General features: G+C 40.4%; 1 protein-coding gene across 1 annotated transcript in view; it reads left to right on the top strand.

Moving 5' to 3' along the window:
• Positions 1 to 20,171, top strand: part of hace1 (HECT domain and ankyrin repeat containing E3 ubiquitin protein ligase 1) — a 205,808-nt gene that overhangs the window by 55,404 nt on the left and 130,233 nt on the right. The window contains exons 6-11 of the mRNA XM_034173953.1: positions 975 to 1,106; positions 1,835 to 1,917; positions 5,818 to 5,914; positions 6,024 to 6,125; positions 6,202 to 6,308; positions 16,464 to 16,614. Coding sequence (XP_034029844.1) covers positions 975 to 1,106; positions 1,835 to 1,917; positions 5,818 to 5,914; positions 6,024 to 6,125; positions 6,202 to 6,308; positions 16,464 to 16,614 — 672 coding nt within the window. The remainder of the gene's footprint in view (positions 1 to 974; positions 1,107 to 1,834; positions 1,918 to 5,817; positions 5,915 to 6,023; positions 6,126 to 6,201; positions 6,309 to 16,463; positions 16,615 to 20,171) is intronic.

The raw sequence follows: 20,171 nt of genomic DNA on the forward strand, positions 1-20,171 counted from the left end.
CAGTCTGCACTATAGTAGCTGCGGGTGAGGAGAATGCTGGCAAGGTCTGCACGCCTGGTGATGACAAGATCCAACTGGTGCCAGTGGCAGGACCGCGGGTGTCTCCAAGACATCTGGTGGATAGTCTTGTAATTGAAGAAGGTGTTGGTTATGCATAGGCCATGATAGCAGCACAGCTCCATCAGTTGTTGGCCTTTGTTGTTGATCTTGTCTCTTCCTTAGACACCTAGCCAGGTGAGCCAGGCCTTGTGATCAGCACCCACTCTGGCATTGAAGTCTCTGAGTAGGTAGAGGCCTTCTATGCTGGGAATCCAGATATCACTTCGTCTAGGGACTCGTAGACATACAAAATATAACTGTAAATTTGTTTAAAAAATACATGGATGACACAAGAAAGTGAAAACAATCATTTCATTTCTCATTTCCATTGTGGTCCGTTTAAAAACTCAAATGACAAAATAGAAGTAATAATAAAATAATAGTATAATAATAATACTGATAGTAATAGTAACGATAATAATAATAAAATGAATAATGGTGTGTATTTGAAACAAGAACCTAAACAATTTATAAATACATTAAGACAATAAATGAATATTAAAAAAATTGGAAATAAAAGGAAATGAAAGGGTTGAGTTCTTCTTCAAAAAACTGTTGAGGTCTAAGGTCAGTGTAAGGTTTTAAAAACATTCTGGAATCACACACCATTCCAACTCATTATAGAAACTTTCTGCAGTTTATTACCACCCTTTAAAAATGTCAGCTCCCTATTTTATAACACTACCCAATCTACAGCCTGTGGATCCCCACAGGCAATGCTCTAGTAACAGTTTAACTTGGTAATTTGAACTCCTATGCATAGAGGACACATTGCCCGATGTGGACAAAGAGTCTCCTGACTCATAACTCTTTTGATTTGTCAGCACTGATAAAGTGACTAATGTGATGTGGATCCTGTCTTTGAAACTCTGTAGATTCACTGGCTGGCAGTGAACGGACGGACGGAGCTGCTCCATGATCTAGTCCAGCATGTGTCCAATGTGGATGTGGAGGATGCCATGGGCCAGACGGCTTTACATGTTGCCTGTCAAAATGGACACAAAACTGTGAGTCAAATGCAAAATATTTCTTCTATGTGTAGCTGTGAAGTTACTCCACTACTAAATGTGTGTGAGTGAAACTGAGATCCCATTTTCCTGTGTATGCAGGTTTCCTCTATAGCTTACTCAGTGAGGGCACTCACCAAGGTCACTATCTGAGATTGAAAATGCAAAATGCACTGACCATTGATTATCATTTCAGAAATAATTGGATGGCTTAATGTCCAGTAATAATTCATAAACATTTGTTTACATTACCTTAAAACCAGTGGTGGGCACAGCTAACCAAAAAGTTAGCTTTGATAACCGTTAATCCGCTAATTGAAAAGTTAACTTTGATAAAGCTAAACCGATAAATTCCTATAAAATTTAGCGAAGTTACAGATAAAAGCTAAACTGTTAACTTTCAGTATTGACTTCACCACACTGACACAACAACGAGTCAGCGCTTCTGTCTCATCAGCCTTCTCTCAGCTAAAGAGACGTGGTGATCCAAGAGAAAGGACAGAAAGGGGGAAAAAAAAGATCATTTCTCTTCACACCATACTGACATGCCGGGCATTTACCATTTACCACTAATTTTTAAACTAAATAACTTAAATGTTACCATTAAGTGATGAGAGATTACACATCAACAATTAGCAGAATCTTCAAATTGTTTGAAAGCTGTCATTTAACACCATGTTTGGGAATTATCTCAGTGTTTCATTGAAATGTGTCTTTGCTGTGCTTAGACGGTGTTGTGTCTTCTGGACAGTGGAGCTGACATTAACCGGCCAAACGTATCTGGAGCCACGCCTCTTTACTTTGCCTGCAGGTCAGATTCATCTACACCGGTTTCACTCATTCATTGTGTATCCACTCCTGCTGTAACACTGTGCTCCTGATTTTCAGCTGTAGTATGCTGAGGAAATCAGCTTAGTTTGTTGTTGATTATCAGTTATTGTGGAGAGTACATGAAGCAGCATTGGAAGGCTTAATGTGCACAAATCACTCAGGGCGGGTCGAGGCGCAGTCTGTATGGACGGACTGCTGTCTTCCGCAATCCTTATTCCCTCCCAGATGTGGCACTAATTTAGTTTTTTGACAATCTGCCTGGGTCGGCTTGATTCTTTGTGTGGCGGGGTCCTTAGATTGTGTTGATCACTGTTCCCTAACCCTAACCCTGGAGGTGCGGGCAAACAGTTTTTTAAGCATTTGCTGTGTGGTGCACACACTTTTTCCATGATTTTGAAGAACACTGTTTGCCTGCACACAGCACATTCATAAATGTGCTGCTTCTTCTTCTTTTTTGATGTTCACAACAACAAAAAGAATTGTAATGTGAAAACAGACATTTTTGCTGCTAAAGTGGATTCCGTTATGTGCACAACATGCGGTTGTGTGTCTGTTGTTGTGTGGGGATGGATGAGTGTATCTGAGAACCCAGTGGCTTAAGAGTACGTTGGCTCACTACAACCGTTAGTGCTTGTTTGTTGTGACACTTGTGAAACTGTAAGTAAAATATTCCTGTTAGCATTATGTTGACATTGAAAATGCTTTTGTTGAGCTTCATTATGTACATAATGGCTTCCTGCTTGGTCAGCAGCCTTTGATGTGATGGTGCTGGAGTGCGCTCTTCAAGGTGAACAATATCACATTTCTATCTGATGCCTTCATCGGCCCCTTAGGCCCGCTTTACACAGGACAGGGCAGTTGCAAGTCTGTTGTGTGGCTTTAAACGTGCTCGATCCTCAGAGGTGATGCAAAAACTTCTTTCTGTGTAACTACTTCAGCGGCCCTTGTGCGTGTTGTTGTCTGAGCACTGAGCACTGAGTTTGAGCACTACAGATGATGTCACATTTCCATGGAGATCTGCCACTTCTTTGACATACAACCCCTGGCAATAATTATGAATCACCGGCCTCGGTCCTCAGTTCCAAAACGCTTACTAAGTGTTGTTAGAAGGAAACGTAATGCAACAAGGTGGTAAACATACCACTGTCCCAGCTTTTTTGAAACATGTTGCAGGCATCCATTTCAAATGAGCAAATATTTGCACAAAAACAAAGTTTATCAGTTTGAACATTAAATATCTTGCCTTTGTGGTGTATTCAATTGAATATACAACCCCTGGCAAAAATTATGGAATCACCAGCCTCAGAGGATGTTCATTCAGTTGTTTAATTTTGTAGAAAAAAGCAGATCACAGACATGACACAAAACTAAAGTCATTTCAAATTGCAACTTTCTGGCTTTAAGAAACACTATAAGAAATCAGGAAAAATAATTGTGGCAGTCAGTAACGGTTACCTTTTTAGACCAAGCAGAGGGAAAAAAATATGGACTCATTCCCAAAACTAACACCTGCATCAAATCAGATCTGCTCGTTAGTTTGCATCTAAAAAGGAGTGATCACACCTTGGAGAGCTGTTGCACCAAGTGGACTGACATGAATCATGGCTCCAACACGAGAGATGTCAATTGAAACAAAGGAGAGGATTATCAAACTCTTAAAAGAGGGTAAATCATCACGCAATGTTGCAAAAGATGTTGGTTGTTCACAGTCAGCTGTGTCTAAACTCTGGACCAAATACAAACAACATGGGAACGTTGTTAAAGGCAAACATATTGGTAGACCAAGGAAGACATCAAAGCGTCAAGACAGAAAACTTAAAGCAGTATGTCTCAAAAATCGAAAATGCACAACAAAACAAATGAGGAACGAATGGGAGGAAACTGGAGTCAACGTCTGTGACCGAACTGTAAGAAACCGCCTAAAGGAAATGGGATTTACATACAGAAAAGCTAAACGAAAGCCATCATTAACACCTAAACAGAAAAAAACAAGGTTACAATGGGCTAAGGAAAAGCAATCGTGGACTGTGGATGACTGGATGAAAGTCATATTCAGTGATGAATCTCGAATCAGCATTGGGCAAGGTGATGATGCTGGAACTTTTGTTTGGTGCCGTTAGAATGAGATTTATAAAGATGACTGCCTGAAGAGAACATGTAAATTTCCACAGTCATTGATAATATGGGGCTGCATGTCAGGTAAAGGCACTGGGGAGAAGGCTGTCATTACATCATCAATAAATGCACAAGTTTACGTTAATATTTTGGACACTTTTCTTATCCCATCAATTGAAAGGATGTTTGGGGATGATGAAATCATTTTTCAAGATGATAATGCATCTTGCCATAGAGCAAAAACTGTGAAAACATTCCTTGCAAAAAGACACATAGGGTCAATGTCATGGCCTGCAAATAGTCCGGATCTTAATCTAATTGAAAATCTTTGGTGGAAGTTGAAGAAAATGGTCTTATAGTGTTTCTTAAAGCCAGAAAGTTGCCATTTGAAATGACTTTAGTTTTGTGTCTTGTCTGTGATCTGCTTTATTTCTCCAAAATTAAACAACTGAATGAACATCCTCCAAGGCCGGTGATTCCATAATTTTTGCCAGGGGTTGTATATGCAGGATTTTGAGCAATTTGCTGCCATATTTCATCACTGTTTGTGCACACTGAGTGAAAGAGGGAGGGAGAGAGTGGACAAAACAAGCTAAATATTAAGTGGTTAATTTTTCACGCTGGTCAGTTTGGATTTATCTTGTGTGGGTGCACGCGTGTCCGTGCGTGCGTTTTCATCACCGGTGGCATTAGTTAAATCTGCAGAAAAAATTACATCACTGGACAAATAACACTTTTCACTGGACTTTTTATGGCTGGAAATCGACTAACAGCCATGAAAAATAAACATAGATTTTTTAGAAACCATTACAGTGTCTGAAAAACTCACTTTTTTGTCTTCCTTTGACCAGAGCTTTACACGGCCGTCTGTGACTCAAACTCTGGATTACACAATTCTGATACTGTTGTCATCATAACAGCAATCGAGGCACAGTTCTGACGTGACGCGCGGTTTCGGTGACAGTCGAGCTGCATGTTTGCTCATGCTGAATAGACACCAGATCTTTCAGAAGCCTATAATGAACCAGCAGTTGCTGGAAAAGTATAAGACAAAGCTCTCCGCCTGGTCACTCAAATTTCAGTGCACACAAATGTTTCTGACGACCTCTGTGGACATCAGCTGATAAGGAACTCATTTTGTGCTTGATAACAGTGCTTTTATAAAATGGACTTCGTAATTCATAAACGTCACGGCACACAGCCCCAATCATTGCGCGCCCGTTGGCTGTGATATTGAATGGATATTGCTCTGTTTATTCCTGAGTTCACATCCAAACTCAAATCATGTTACAGTGGGTGATTTGCTGTTGCCATGGTGAAAAGCACTGCGGTCAATACGCGCCCCTCAGGTGGTCATGGGGTATTCTGTGAGGTGTTTTTGCATGGCCTGTGTGGTATTTGTGCATCTTCCAGGCTTGGTGACTGTTCTGCAGAAATCAGTTGCAGCTTCATTCTTCACGGTGACCAATGCAATCATGGCAGTTTGTGAGAGGATACAAAAAGGACCTTGTAAGGTCCTGGCGGCAGCTGAGTGCCTCTTTGGTGTCATGCAGCATTTGACCTGATTTCCTGACTGCACAAAGACTGCTGGACAGACCCCGTCCTTGTGTAAAGGGGGTTTTAGCTGTGATCCTGAGGTTTTGGTGGACTTTTATTTCAAACCTTTCCCAGCTCCTGGGTGTTAACTTGAGCCTCCTTCCCCAATGATGTAAGATCTGTTTGATCCCAGGCTTCTTATGAACTGTAATTATGGTTTATTTTGTAGTCATGGCCAAAGAGACACGGCACAGATCCTGCTTTCTCGTGGTGCCAAATACCTTGCTGATAAGAATGGAGTCACTCCTCTGGATCTGTGTGCACAGGTGTCTTTTTTTCTTTTTTTCTGTCAGATACCTTCTTATGTGCTTTACCTTTCTATTCAGTTTTGTTGATCTTGTATTTGTCTTGTTGCCCTTGTTTCTCTGTGTTTAGGGTGGATACGGTGAGACTTGTGAGATTCTCATCCAGCACCATAGCAGACTGTTTCAAACACTGATCCAGATGACGCAGAGTGAGGATATTAAAGAGAACATGGTATTAAAGATGTATGTGAGATTATTTGTAGATGGTGCTCATTTGCTTTGACTGACATGTTTGTGTGTCTTTGTAGCTCAGACAGGTTCTTGAGCATGTCTCACAGCAGAGTGACAGCCATTACCAGAGGATCTTGACCAGTCTTGCTGAAGTTGCCACCACCAATGGACATAAACTCCTCAGGTGTGTGTTTGTAACAGATGTGTGATTAGAAAAGGAAAGTGGAAGAGGAGTGGAATTGCTGAATGGAAACTATACAAAGCTTGAGAAGTGTCAGTAGTATGTGGAGATTCTTCTGCACTCAATGTTTTAATGTGTCAGTAAATTGCTGCGGATTGCCAATCGCCTGTGTGTGTGTGTGTGTGTGTGTGTGTGTGTGTGTGTGTGTGTGTGTGTGTGTGTGTGTGTGTGTGTGTGTGTGTGTGTGTGTGTGTTATGTATGTATGTATGTATGTATGTATGTACAGTAGTGTTCAGAATAATAGTAGTGCTATGTGACTAAAAAGATTAATCCAGGTTTTGAGTATATTTCTTATTGTTACATGGGAAACAAGGTACCAGTAGATTCAGTAGATTCTCACAAATCCAACAAGACCAAACATTCATGATATGCACACTCTTAAGACTATGAAATTTGGCTATTAGTAAAAAAAAGTAGCAAAGGGGGTGTTCACAATAATAGTGTGGCATTCAGTCAATGAGTTTGTCAATTTTGTGGAACAAACAGGTGTGAATCAGGTGTCCCCTAGCTAAGGATGAAGCCAGCACCTGTTGAACATGCTTTTCTCTTTGAAAGCCTGAGGAAAATGGGATGTTCAAGACATTGTTCAGAAGAACAGCGAAGTTTGATTAAAAAGTTGATTGGAGAGGGGAAAACTTATACGCGGGTGCAAAAAATTATAGGCTGTTCATCTACAATGATCTCCACTGCTTTAAAATGGACAAAAAAAACAGAGACGTTTGGAAGAAAACGGAAAACAACCATCAAAATGGATAGAAGAATAACAAGAATGGCAAAGACTCACCCATTGATCAGCTCCAGGATGATCAAAGACAGTCTGGAGTTACCTGTAAGTGCTGTGACAGTTAGAAGACACCTGTGTGAAGGTAATTTATTTGCAAGAATCCCCCGCAAAGTCCCTCTGTTAAATAAAAGACGTGCAGAAGAGGTTACAATTTACCAAAGAACACATCAACTGGCCTAAAGAGGAATGGAGGAATATTTTGTGGACTGATGAGAGTAAAATTGTTCTTTTTGGGTCCAAGGGCCGCAGACAGTTTGTGAGACAACCCCAAACTCTGAATTCAAGCCACAGTTCACAGTGAAGACAGTGAAGCATGGTGGTGCAAGCATCATGATATGGGCATGTTTCTCCTACTATGGTGTTGGGCCTATATGCATACCAGGTATCATGGATCAATTTGGTATGTCAAAATACTTGAAGAGGTCATGTTGCCTTATGCTGAAGAGGACATGCCCTTGAAATGGGTGTTTCAACAAGACAGTGACCCCAAGCACACTTGTAAATGAGGAAAATCTTGGTTCCAAACCAACAAAATTAATGCCTCGCAGATGTGAAGAAATCATGAAAAACTGTGGTTATGCAACTAAATACTAGTTTAGTGATTCACAAGATTGCTAAAAAAGCAGTTTGAACATAATAGTTTTGAGTTTGTAGCGTCAACAGCAGATGCTACTATTATTGTGAACACCCCCTTTTCTACTTTTTTTTTTACTAATAGCCCAATTTCATAGCCTTAAGAGTGTGCATATCATGAATGCTTGGTCTTGTTGGATTTGTGAGAATCTACTGAATCTACTGGTACCTTGTTTCCCATGTAACAATGAGAAATATACTCAAAATCTGGATTAATCTTTTTAGTCACATAGCACTACTATTATTCTGAACACTACTATATGTATGTGTGTATATATATATATATATATATATATATGTGTGTGTGTGTGTGTGTATCAGTGACGCCGGTAATGTGTTACTTAATAACTTGCTGTAATGTGACTGCTTTTTTTCAGTAACAAGTAATCGAATGCGTTAATCTTTCCAAATCAGTAATTTTCATTCAGTTCCATTTATTTAATTTATAAAGCGCCAAATCACAACAAAGTTGCATCAAGGCGCTTCACACATTCACACAAGTCAAGTCTAACCTTACTAACCCCGAGAGCAAGCACACAGGCGACAGTGGTAAGGAAAAACTCCCTCTGATGATTTGAGGAAGAAACCTCAAGCAGACTTGACTCAAAGGGGTGACCTTCTGCTTGGGCCATGCTACCGACACAATTGACAATACGAAGATACAGGAAATTTTGGGAGTCCATGCTGGTGCACAGGACAGGAGGCCTGCAGAAGACATCCACTCCCATCTCTGGATGGAGTCGCACCTCAAACAGGGAGAAAAAAAACAATCAGGCAGTAGAAAGACAACAAATACAGTATAATTTGTCAGCATTATGCAACAAGAAAAACAAAAGAAATGCTAATGTGATTGCCAGCCACTAGCCTGCTCTGTTTACTGATAAAATGAATTTAAAAGGGTAGAAAGCTTAGTAACATACTGTGCCAGTATTCTAGCCATACGAAAGGGAAAATAAGTGCGTTTTACGTCTGGACTTGAAAGTCGCTACAGAATCTGACTGTTTTATTGATGTAGGGAGATCATTCCACAGAACAGGTGCACGATAAGAGAAAGCTCTGTGATCCCCAGACTTTTTATTCACCCTAGGGACACAACGTAGTCCCGCATCCTGAGAATGCAGAGCTCGGGTTGGTACGTAGGGTTTAATTAGGTCAGCTAAGTAGGGAGGCGCTAGTACATGAATAATTTTATAGGTTAGTAACAGAACCTTAACATCTGATCTCACAGGGTCAGGAAGCCAGTGAAGAGACTCCAAAATGGGTGTAATGTGGTCAAACTTCCTGTCAAAAGTCTGTCAGCAGCATTTTGAACCAATTGGAGACCCGTAATGCTGGATTGAGGTAAACCAGAAAATAGAACATTGCAGTAGTCCAATCTAGAAGAAACAAATGCATGAATCAGGGTCTCAGCATCAGCCATAGACAGGATGAGACGAATCTTCGCTATATTTCACGGGTGGAAGAAAGCAGTCCTCGTAATATCTCTAATGTGGAGGTCAAAGGACAATGTAGGATCAAAAATGACCCCAAGGTTCCTCACTTTGTCAGTGTGATACATGACACATGATGCTAGGCTTAACGTTAGGTGGCTAAATTGATGCCGATGACTCACTGGACCAAGAACCATCATTTGTCTTGTCAAAGTTTAACAGCAGGAAATTGCTATACATCCAGCTTTTCACTGATGCAAGGGAATCTTCTAAGAATTTTATTTGGCATGTATAACAGAGTGTCATCAGCGTAGGAATGAAAGGTAATCCCAAAATGCCGAAATATGTGGCCAAGGGGTGCTGTATAAAGGGATAAAAGCAGGGGCCCTAAGACGGATCCCTGTGGAACCCCAAATTTCATGTCACGACTGGTCAGGTATGATGTCAGCCATGCAAGGGCATTCCGATCTTCTGATTAATTTTTGTCCGATAACTTTTTTAACCGATAAACAAAGTAAACAGAGCTGAACAGCGACAAGCATTTTTAAAATTTAAAATCAGTTCAGCACCCACCTGTTAAAAGTTTTGTAACAGACGCACAGTTATAACCTCTGCAAACAGAAGAGAACTGCTTGTATGAAAAGTGTCTCAATCCTCTGCAGACAAAGGAGAAACGGCCAAAAAACAAAAAACATTTCCTTTAACACCATACCGATATGCTGGCAATATCACCTAAGTCATCCAGAGGCATACATTTTTAACTTACGGTTCAAGTTTTAACCAAACTAATTTTGGACAAGTTATTTAAAATTACTGTCATGTCTGAAGTTTTAGAAAGTGAAAATATCAGATATATGTTTTAGTTTTAAAGTAATGTGCTAATTTTTAAGGTTTTATGAGCACATGCTCTGCCCCGCAGTGCATTATGGGTACGATGATGTAATCTCAGTACGTCACGACAGGACAAATGCATTTCAGACACTGTGTTCAGGCTCCACGGACAACAGCATTAAACTCTAGTACCTAAAACTGTCTTGAACATGGGGGCTATCAGCAGCTACTATAAGTAACTAATTAAGTAATTAGTAATCTAACTTATTTACTTTTAAAATTGAGTAATCAGTAAAGTAACTAAGTTACTTATTCAAGGAGTAATCAGTAATTGGGTTACTTTGTCAAAGTAACTGTGGCAACACACACACACACACACATGCACCCAGCTAATAATAAAAAATAAGCCCTTTATAACACAAAACGTTTCAGATGTGAGTCGAAGCTTGTGAGCGTTGTGGCCTAAAATTTACACTTACTGACAAAGCAAAATTAATTGAACTAATAAAAGACACTTGCACACATATATATGTGTGTGTATATATATATATGTTGTGTGGGCCGCCAGAAGAGGAGGTACTGCTGGCCCACCACCAGAGGGCGCCCTGCCTGAAGTGCGGGCTTCAGGCACGAGAGGGCACTGCCGCCACGGACACAGCCGGGAGTGACAGCTGTTACTCATTATGTCCTGACAGCTGTCACTCATTCTTCATCATCCCACTCCATAAAACCCAGACGTCATCTCCACCTCATCGCCGAGATATCGTACTTCAATGGAGGTAATATCCTCAGCCATTTGTGTTTACTTATAAGCTGTATATTGTGAGTGTTTGCAGGAGTACCGGTCCCTCTTCCTGTGGAGGCTGAGTGAGTGCAGGACGGCACTGTTTTCCTCTGAGGGATCACTGTAAATTCATCAGCATATTGAGTGAGAGGTGGAGGTGGCATTCCCACCGTTATTGTTACTGGGTGTACACACACCCACACTTGACTGTCTTTGTTCTTCGCCAGCAGTACCAGATCCGACAGTCGTGGACGGTGATCACCTGGGAATTCGGGACTTGGCGGCTCCAGTATTCACCAGGTTCGGTGGCGGCGGAAATCGTGTGGTTCCGGCTCTTCTCAGAACAGACGTCTTCTATCCTCGAGCCTGCCCACACGTCACCTTTGTGGATTGACTGTAATCATATTCTGAGATTGTCTGTGTACTCGTTGTGCACCTTCACAACATTAAATTGTTATATTTTGGCTCATCTATTGACCGTTCATTTGCGCCCCCTGTTGTGGGTCCGTGTCACTACACTTTCACAACAATATATATATATATATATATATATACGAGGGCTGTCAATAAAGTAACGGTCCTTTTTATTTTTTTCAAAAACTATATGGATTTCATTCATATGTTTTTACGTCAGACATGCTTGAACCCTCGTGCGCATGCGTGAGTTTTTCCACGCCTGTCGGTGACGTCATTCGCCTGTGAGCACTCCTTGTGGGAGGAGTCGTCCAGCCCCTCGTCGGAATTCCTTTGTCTGAGAAGTTGCTGAGAGACTGGCGCGTTGTTTGATCAAAATGTTTTCTAAACCTGTGAGACACATCGAAGTGGACATGGTTTGAAAAATTAAGCTGGTTTTCAGTGAAAATTTTAACGGCTGATGAGAGATTTTGAGGTGATTCTGTCGCTTTAAGGACTTCCCACGGTGCGAGACGTCGCTCAGCGCTCTCAGCCGCCATCGTCAGCCTGTTCAAGCTGAAAACCTCCACATTTCAGGCTCTATTGATCCAGGACGTCGTGAGAGAACAGAGAAGTTTCAGAAGAAGTCGGTTTCAGCATTTTATCCGGATATTCCACTGTTAAAGGAGATTTTTTTAATGAAAGACGTGCGGACGGGTCCGCGCGTCGGGACGCAGCCGACGCGACGCTCCGCCACAGGAAAAACACCTCTGTTGAAAGCCTTAAGGACAAGTTGGAACATGTCCTGCTGTTAAACAATTTCTCATATACTCACTCCACTGAAAGCCATCAAAATCCGCCTGGATTTTACAAATGGTTATCAACACGGAGGTGTTTTTCCTGTGCCTCCGCACCGCGTCGGCTGCGTCCCGACGCGCGGACCCGTCCGCACGTCTTTCATTAAAAAAAATCTCCTTTAACAGTGGAATATCCGGATAAAATGCTGAAACCGACTTCTTCTGAAACTTCTCTGTTCTCTCACGACGTCCTGGATCAATAGAGCCTGAAATGTGGAAGTTTTCAGCTTGAACAGGCTGATGACGCCGCCTGAGAGCGCAGCGCGACGTCTCGCACCGTGGGAAGTCCTTAAAGCGACAGTGTCTCCTCAAAATCTCTCATCAGCCGTTAAAATTTTCACTGAAAACCAGCTTAATTTTTCGAACCATGTCCACTTCGATGTGTCTCACAGGTTTAGAAAAAATTTTGATCAAACAACGCGCCAGTCTCTCAGCAACTTCTCAGACAAAGGAATTCCGACGAGGGGCTGGACGACTCCTCCCACAAGGAGTGCTCACAGGCGAATGACGTCACCGACAGGCGTGGAAAAACTTACGCATGCGCACGAGGGTTCAAGCATGTCTGACGTAAAAACATATGAATGAAATCCATATAGTTTTTGAAAAAAGTAAAAAGGACCGTTGCTTTATTGACAGACCTCGTATATATTAGGGATGCACCGATACTGCTCATAAGCTCATAATCCATAAACCACCGAAATAACCAGTGTAAAACTGCCAGTGTTAATTTAACACTGGCGATTTTACTGTGTGCATTTGGGTATTTGCCCTGCATCATTGGTATGTCCTCTCTGGGGTGCAATTCTGTGGCATACAAAAATGTGATGTACTCTGTAACAGGAAACAATAAATGAGTGTACATGTTCCCATGCAACAAGCCTGCCTGCACGCAGAGCTTTTTGTCTTTTCTGCATTCTGTCACAAGTTGGTGGTTATATTTTTACACATCCACAAGCAGAGATGGTGGCAGAATACATGAAACGCACTATATTTGTCACTCATGGTAACGTGACACTTAACTGAACTGACTAAACCAAATGATCTACAAAAACACAGTAAATCAGTAACACTAACAACACTGTTAAACTAACGTGAACCACACTAACAACATTTAAAACCTCAAAACCTTGAACTCCCATGGTGCATTGCAGCACAATGTCCATTGTTCACTGTTGTTAGCTAATATCACTAATCTCTCCAAAAATATTAGTCCTGTCAACTTTTCATTTTCGCAGCGTTCATCCTTGACCCAAAATACATAAACATGGCAAATGTCAGCTCTCCCCAGTTTCTCCTTGATCAAAGCCATACACACGCACTTATGCATACATGCACACAGAGGCCACTTGGTTATTATAATATGTATATATATATATGTGTGTATATATACAGTGAGGAAAATAAATATTTGAACACCCTGTGATTTTGCACGTTCTCCCACTTAGAAATCATGGAGGGGTCTGAAATTTTTATCTTAGGTGCATGTCCACTGTGAGAAACATAATCTAAAAAAAAAAAAAAAAAAAATCCGGAAATCACAATGTATGATTTTTTAATAATTTATTTGTATGTTACTGCTGCAAGTAAGTATTTGAACACCTGTGATAATCAATGTTAATATTTGGTACAGTAGCCTTTGTTCACAGTTACAGAGGTCAAACGTTTCCTGTAGTTTTTCACCAGGTTTGCACACACTGCAGCAGGGATTTTGGTCCACTCCTCCATACAGATCTTCTCTAGATCTTTCAGTTTTGGAGTTTCTGCTCCCTCCAAATATTTTCTATTAAGTTCAGGTGTGGAGACTGGCCAGGTCACTCCAGGACCTTGAAATGCTTTTTACAGAGCCCCTCCTTAGTTGCCCTGACTGTGTGTTTGGGGTCATTGTCATGCTGGAAGACCCAGCCATGACCCATCTTCAGTGCTCTTACTGAGGGAAGGATGTTGTTTGCCAAAATCTTGTAATACATGGCCCCATCCATCCTCCCTTCAATACGGTGCAGTCGTCCTGTCCCCTTTGCAGAAGAGCAAACCATGCTTCACGGTTGGGATGGTTTTCTTGGGTTTGTTCTCATCCTCTAAACATGGTAAGTGGAGTTGATTCCAAAAAGCTCTATTTTGGTCTCATCTGACCACATGACCTTCTCCCATGCCTCCTCTGGATCATCCAGATGATCACTGGTGAACTTCAAACAGGCCTGGACATGTGCTGGCTTGAGCAGGGGGACCTTGCTGCCCTGCATGATTTTAAACCATGACAACATCATGTGTTACTAATATAATCTTTGTTCCAGCGCTCTTCAGGTCATTGACCAGGTCCTCCTGTGTAGTTCTGAGCTTTCTCAGTATCATCATTACCCCACAAAGTGAGATCTTGCATGGAATCCCATGGCTATGGTGGACAGGTTGGAGTGTGATTGATTGAGTGTGTGAACAGGTGTCTTTTATACAGGTAACAAGTTCAAACAGGTGCAATTAATACAGGTAAAGAGTGCAGAATAAGAGGGCTTCTTAAAGAAAAATTAACAGGTCTGTGAGAGCCAGAATTCTTGCTGGTTGGTAGGGGATCAAATACTTATTTGCAGCAGTAACATACAAATAAATGATTGAAAAATCATACATTGTGATTTCCAGATTTTTTTTAATTTTTTTTAGATTATGTCTCTCACAGTGGACATACCCCTAAGATGAAAATTTCAGACCCCTCCATGAACTTGCAAAACCGCAGGTTGTTCAAATACTTATTTTCCTCACTGTATATATGATAGATAGATATATACAGTGTCCCCGAAAAGTATTGGAACACGAGGTATTTCACACATTTTAATTTGTTTACGTCATTTCATATACAAAAAATACAAAAAATAAAAATTTCTAAAATTATTTTCCTAAAACTCAAACTGAAAGCAAATCTCTACAACTTGCTACAAATTAATTAAAAATATAAAAGCCAAGATGATGGGTTGCATAAGTAATGGAAGACTTTGGTATAAAGTCAGGTGATGGATACATGAACATTTCAAAGTCACTGAATTTGTCTTGGACTTTATTTACATCAGTTATGAAGAAATACAAACAGTATGGCACTGTATGGGGGAATGTGCATCCGTGTGTGCAGGTGGGTTCATATCAGTCTCTGTCCATGTGTGTGTCGAGTTCGAAGTGGCCTTGTCGACAACCCCAGACGATGGGGGAGGACAGATGTAGAGTGAGCCATGTGTGTCACTAGAGCCATTAAATCTTTCTGGAGGAAAACAAGCGGGGCATTTTGACCTTCGGTAACTGATAAGGCTGCTGTGTTTGGGTTTAGGCAGAGAAACACAGAACTCCAATGCGGCTTCTCTTAACTGTCCAGATCCAATTGTGTGACTATTCACTGGTCTCCAACCTCAATTCCTTTGCAGGGCAGACAACTGCTCCGAGATGGTTTCCATCTTGCCTTTAAGTTCAAAAGTTCAAAAGTTAACGCAGTCTGAGATTGTACAGCCTTGCCAACCTCGATAATCATGGCGGACAGATGTGGGATTGTGGTTTTGGTGGCAACTGTCTTGCCAATTTTCCAGTACATCAGGGCAGTGTCTAATCCTAGTAGCAGAAGCCCTCCTACCATAAAGACCAATAAGAATAAATCCTCAACGTCTTCCACGGAGAGTGGCGCGAAGCACGTTACATACCAATTCTTCCAGGCGACGAGAATGTAGCCCACGGGATAATTCCTTCTGGGCACGCAGGGTCCTACAACCCTGATTGCCTTGTTGAAAAGATGGTTCCAATAGCGTTGAGAGACCAGCTGATCAATTCCATGGTTATTCCAAATGGAGTTGGAAGAATTCTCAGTCTGGTGAAGTTGAGACTTTGAAGGTTGAGGCAAAGATAGAGACAGACAGTAGCAGAGTTGAGAGGAGGAGATGCGACTGCCCTCGCCGGAGTCCCAATCATAATTGAAGCATAATTAAATGAAGTCTCTTGTGATGTTCTGTCATTGATCTAATAATAGAGACTTCACAAAAACTATACATAGATGTGCTGATGCATCCATGGACTCCAGGGGGTTAAAAGATAACTAAACAGTAACTGAAATATGGTTTCGCTGGGATCTTGTGTGTTATCAGATCTTTGTACTGTAGCTTTTTAAAGCCTCGTGATCATTAAACACAGCCATGGATTTGTTAAACGTAAAACTGTAAATTGTAAAGGTTTTCCATCCAAATTTTATCTGAGAAGGAGCAGATTTGTCTGTCCAAGTGCTTGCTCATTGGGACCTAAGTTGGCAGCACCAACATATGCTTCTAAAATTAACTTCATTTCAGTTGGAATTGACATTTCTTGCCATTCATGATGGCTGCTTCACTGTGATTTTTGGTATCCCCTTTTTTGTACTTCCTCAGTCTTTCCAGTACTTTTGAAGCACAAATGAAAAGTCTGCTGAGAATTGTTCGGATTTTCTGCCACGTGTTCTGCCTGGGCCCATCGTCTCCTAATAATGGCAGTGACCTGGGATATAATGGCAACAAGACACCTCGCAGCCAAGTCTTTAAGGTTGGTTGAGATATAGTGTTGAATAAATGGTGTTGATGTGTCAAATTTGTCTATTTGTTTTTATGTTCCCTTTGCACAAGTTTTTTTCCCTTTCAGTCTTTTCTACTTAGTATGAGAAACTACTGTAAGATGTCATGAAAAGACACAAAGAAGGTGTTGTTGCAGAAAATGTGGCCAGTCAGCATCCTTGTTTCCAGACAAACTGAGTTTTGCAGCTACACTCAATTGTCCAAAACTTTGCCTTGGAAAAAAATAATCAGGGAGTCGAAGAAAATCTTGGAGTGTCAAAACAGCAGTTTATTTGCCGGCAAATGAGACGCTTCACAGTCTTCAGAAAAAACTCACATGTATCACCTACAACAGGGTGAAATGTGTTCTTATACATTTTCGGGTATCATTGTCTTTCTAAACCTAGCACTTATTACACCAATAAAAACAGTTATTAATGACATCATTATACAAATGCAAATTAGTTCAATTTTTTGAAATCCCCCAGCCAAGTGAGTTTGCTATCGGTCAGATATGTGCTGTTAAAAAAAAACCTTTCTCATGGAAACATCCAGGCCAGTGGCTTCATTTCTGGGTCAGCAGGCCCTGAGCCATGAAAATTTACTTCTCTAGTAAATCTCATGTTTAATCCAATATTTATTTTCTTCACATATTGTTTCACTCAAATTATACCTTTAACTCCAAATTCTGGTCTTATACTTTCCTTTGAAAGAAATCATACATTTTGCACAAAACATATTTTTTCTTAAACATCTGTTCACTGTCATCAGAAATACACAACAAACCCCTTTTCTAGTATTACATACTATCATAATAAGTTTTTCATTAGCACATCATCGTTCTTTAATAAAAAATTACACTACAGTGGATATGAAAATGATGTGGTTTGTTGTTTGATGTCTGTTTTTGGTTCATTTCCATGAAGACTCCGGTGAACATATCCATTGCTTTTATCCAGATAACATTAACTTTGGAGTGTGTATCTGTAGTACGTTTGTATATCAAAACACAGATTGTGGCATGTTTATGATTTGTTATCAGCAGCTACATTTATGTTTCAAGCAATGTTCAAGTCCTTTTGGTTGGTTGGACACTTTTGGTTGTTTGATTTTGATCTTATAAAATATAATATTTTGAGATGTGCATTTTCCATTTTGAGCCATAGTGCTGTGACTGCGTTTTTGTGGGTAGTTTATGTATGGTCTGGTGCACTCCCGGTCCAAGGTCCCCTTGTCCTGGTGGTGGTTGTCAACTTTCTGTCTAAGGTGCATGGTCATGCTCCATGGTTCCTGTTTGTCCAACTGTGTGGGTGCCCCCCCCAGTGTGTGTGTGTGTGTGTGTAGGGAGGCTTTTATCAAGTTCAGGTAAAATTAAAGTATCTGAGAGGGTTGTCTGTCTGTTACATAAAGTAGTGTTCAGAATAATAATAGTGCTATGTGACTAAAAAGATTAATCCAGGTTTTGAGTATATTTCTTACTGTTACATGGGAAACGAGGTACCAGTAGATTCAGTAGATTCTCACAAATCCAACAAGACCAAGCATTCATGATATACACACTCTTAAGGCTATGAAATTGGGCTATTAGTAAAAAAAAGTAGAAAAGGGGGTGTTCACAATAATAGTAGCATCTGCTGTTGACGTTACAAACTCAAAACTATTATGTTCAAGCTGCTTTTTTAGCAATCCTGTGAATCACTAAACTAGTATTTAGTTGTATAACCACAGTTTTTCATGATTTCTTCACATGTGCGAGGCATTAATTTTGTTGGTTTGGAACCAAGATTTTCCACATTTACTAGTGTGCTTTGGGTCATTATCTTGTTGAAACACCCATTTCAAGGGCATGTTCTCTTCAGCATAAGGCAACATGACCTCTTCAAGTATTATGACATATCCAAACTGATCCATGATACCTGGTATGTGATATATAGGCCCAACACCATAATGGGAGAAACATGCCCATATTATGATGCTTGCACCACCATGCTTCACTGTCTTCACTGTGAACTGTGGTTTGAATTCAGAGTTTGGGGGTTGTCTCACAAACTATCTGCGGCCCTTGGACCCAAAAGAACAATTTTACTCTCATCAGTTCACAAAATATTCCTCCATTTCTCTTTAGGCCAGTTGATGTGTTCTTTGGCAAATTGTAACCTCTTTTGCACATGTCTTCTATTTAACAGAGGGACTTTGCGGGGGATTCTTGCAAATAAATTAGCTTCACACAGGCGTCTTCTAACTGTCACAGCACTTACAGGTAACTCCAGACTGTCTTTGATCATCCTGGAGCTGATCAATGGGTGAGTCTTTGCCATTCTGGTTATTCTTCTATCCATTTTGATGGTTGTTTTCCGTTTTCTTCCACGCATCTCTGTTTTTTTGTCCCTGTTAAAGCATTGGAGATCATTGTAGATGAACAGCCTATAATTTTTTGCACCTGCGTACAAGTTTTTCCCTCTCCAATCAACTTTTTAATCAAACTACTCTGTTCTTCTGCACAGTGTCTTGAACGTCCCATTTTCCTCAGGCTTTCAAAGAGAAAAGCATGTTCAACAGGTGCTGGCTTCATCCTTAAATAGGGGACACCTGATTTACACCTGTTTGTTCCACAGAATTGACAAACTCACTGACTGAATGCCACACTACTATTATTGTGAACACCCCCTTTTCTACTTTTTTTTACTAATAGCCCAATTTCATAGCCTTAAGAGTGTGCATATCATGAATGCTTGGTCTTGTTGGATTTGTGAGAATCTACTGAATCTACTGGTATCTTGTTTCCCATGTAACAATAAGAAATATACTCAAAACCTGGATTAATCTTTTTAGTCACAAGGCACTACTATTATTCTGAACACTACTGTATAAACAGTGAGGAAAATAAGTATTTGAACACCCTGCGGTTTTGCAAGTTCACTACTGTATATCACAGAGGTGTTAAACTGTGTCATTCATAAATTCTACTTAAATGAGGAAAATATCTGTGAAGACACTCATAGAATTGTAGGAGTTTGGAGTTGTTGAACATAATTATCAACATGAAAATGTAAAAGATAGATATAAAGTGATTTGTCATGATATGACTCCTTTTCATATCTGCCCTTAGAACAATAAAATCTGGATGGAAAACATCAGGAATCAAACATTTTTGCACCATTTAAGACTGTAGAGCTCACTGTGGTTATTAATTAATGATTTTTAAAGGCTAATCTGCATTTAACTGTAAAACATCAGGTCATGCACAATGCTCCCACATTTCAGATACATCTTTGATAGTTATTAAAGCAAGTTACTGTAATATCAAAAGTGTTTAACAGGTATTTCACCCACATGCGTCTCTGAGCAGCAGGAAACATTAATGATGCTGTTTTTATTGCTCACATCAGAGAATAACATAAAGCTAAAGCATGTGCAATAGATGCGCTGATAGGGTTATTTTTTACTTGCTGCAATATAAAAAGAACAAAACAAAAAACACTTCTAGTGTGGTGCTGATGTTTAAATCATGTCTAAAGGCACGCACATCCAGACCCGTTTCCAAATGCT

This window comes from Thalassophryne amazonica, chromosome 7 (genome assembly GCF_902500255.1).
Source record: "Thalassophryne amazonica chromosome 7, fThaAma1.1, whole genome shotgun sequence".
NCBI classification, from domain to species: domain Eukaryota; kingdom Metazoa; phylum Chordata; class Actinopteri; order Batrachoidiformes; family Batrachoididae; genus Thalassophryne; species Thalassophryne amazonica.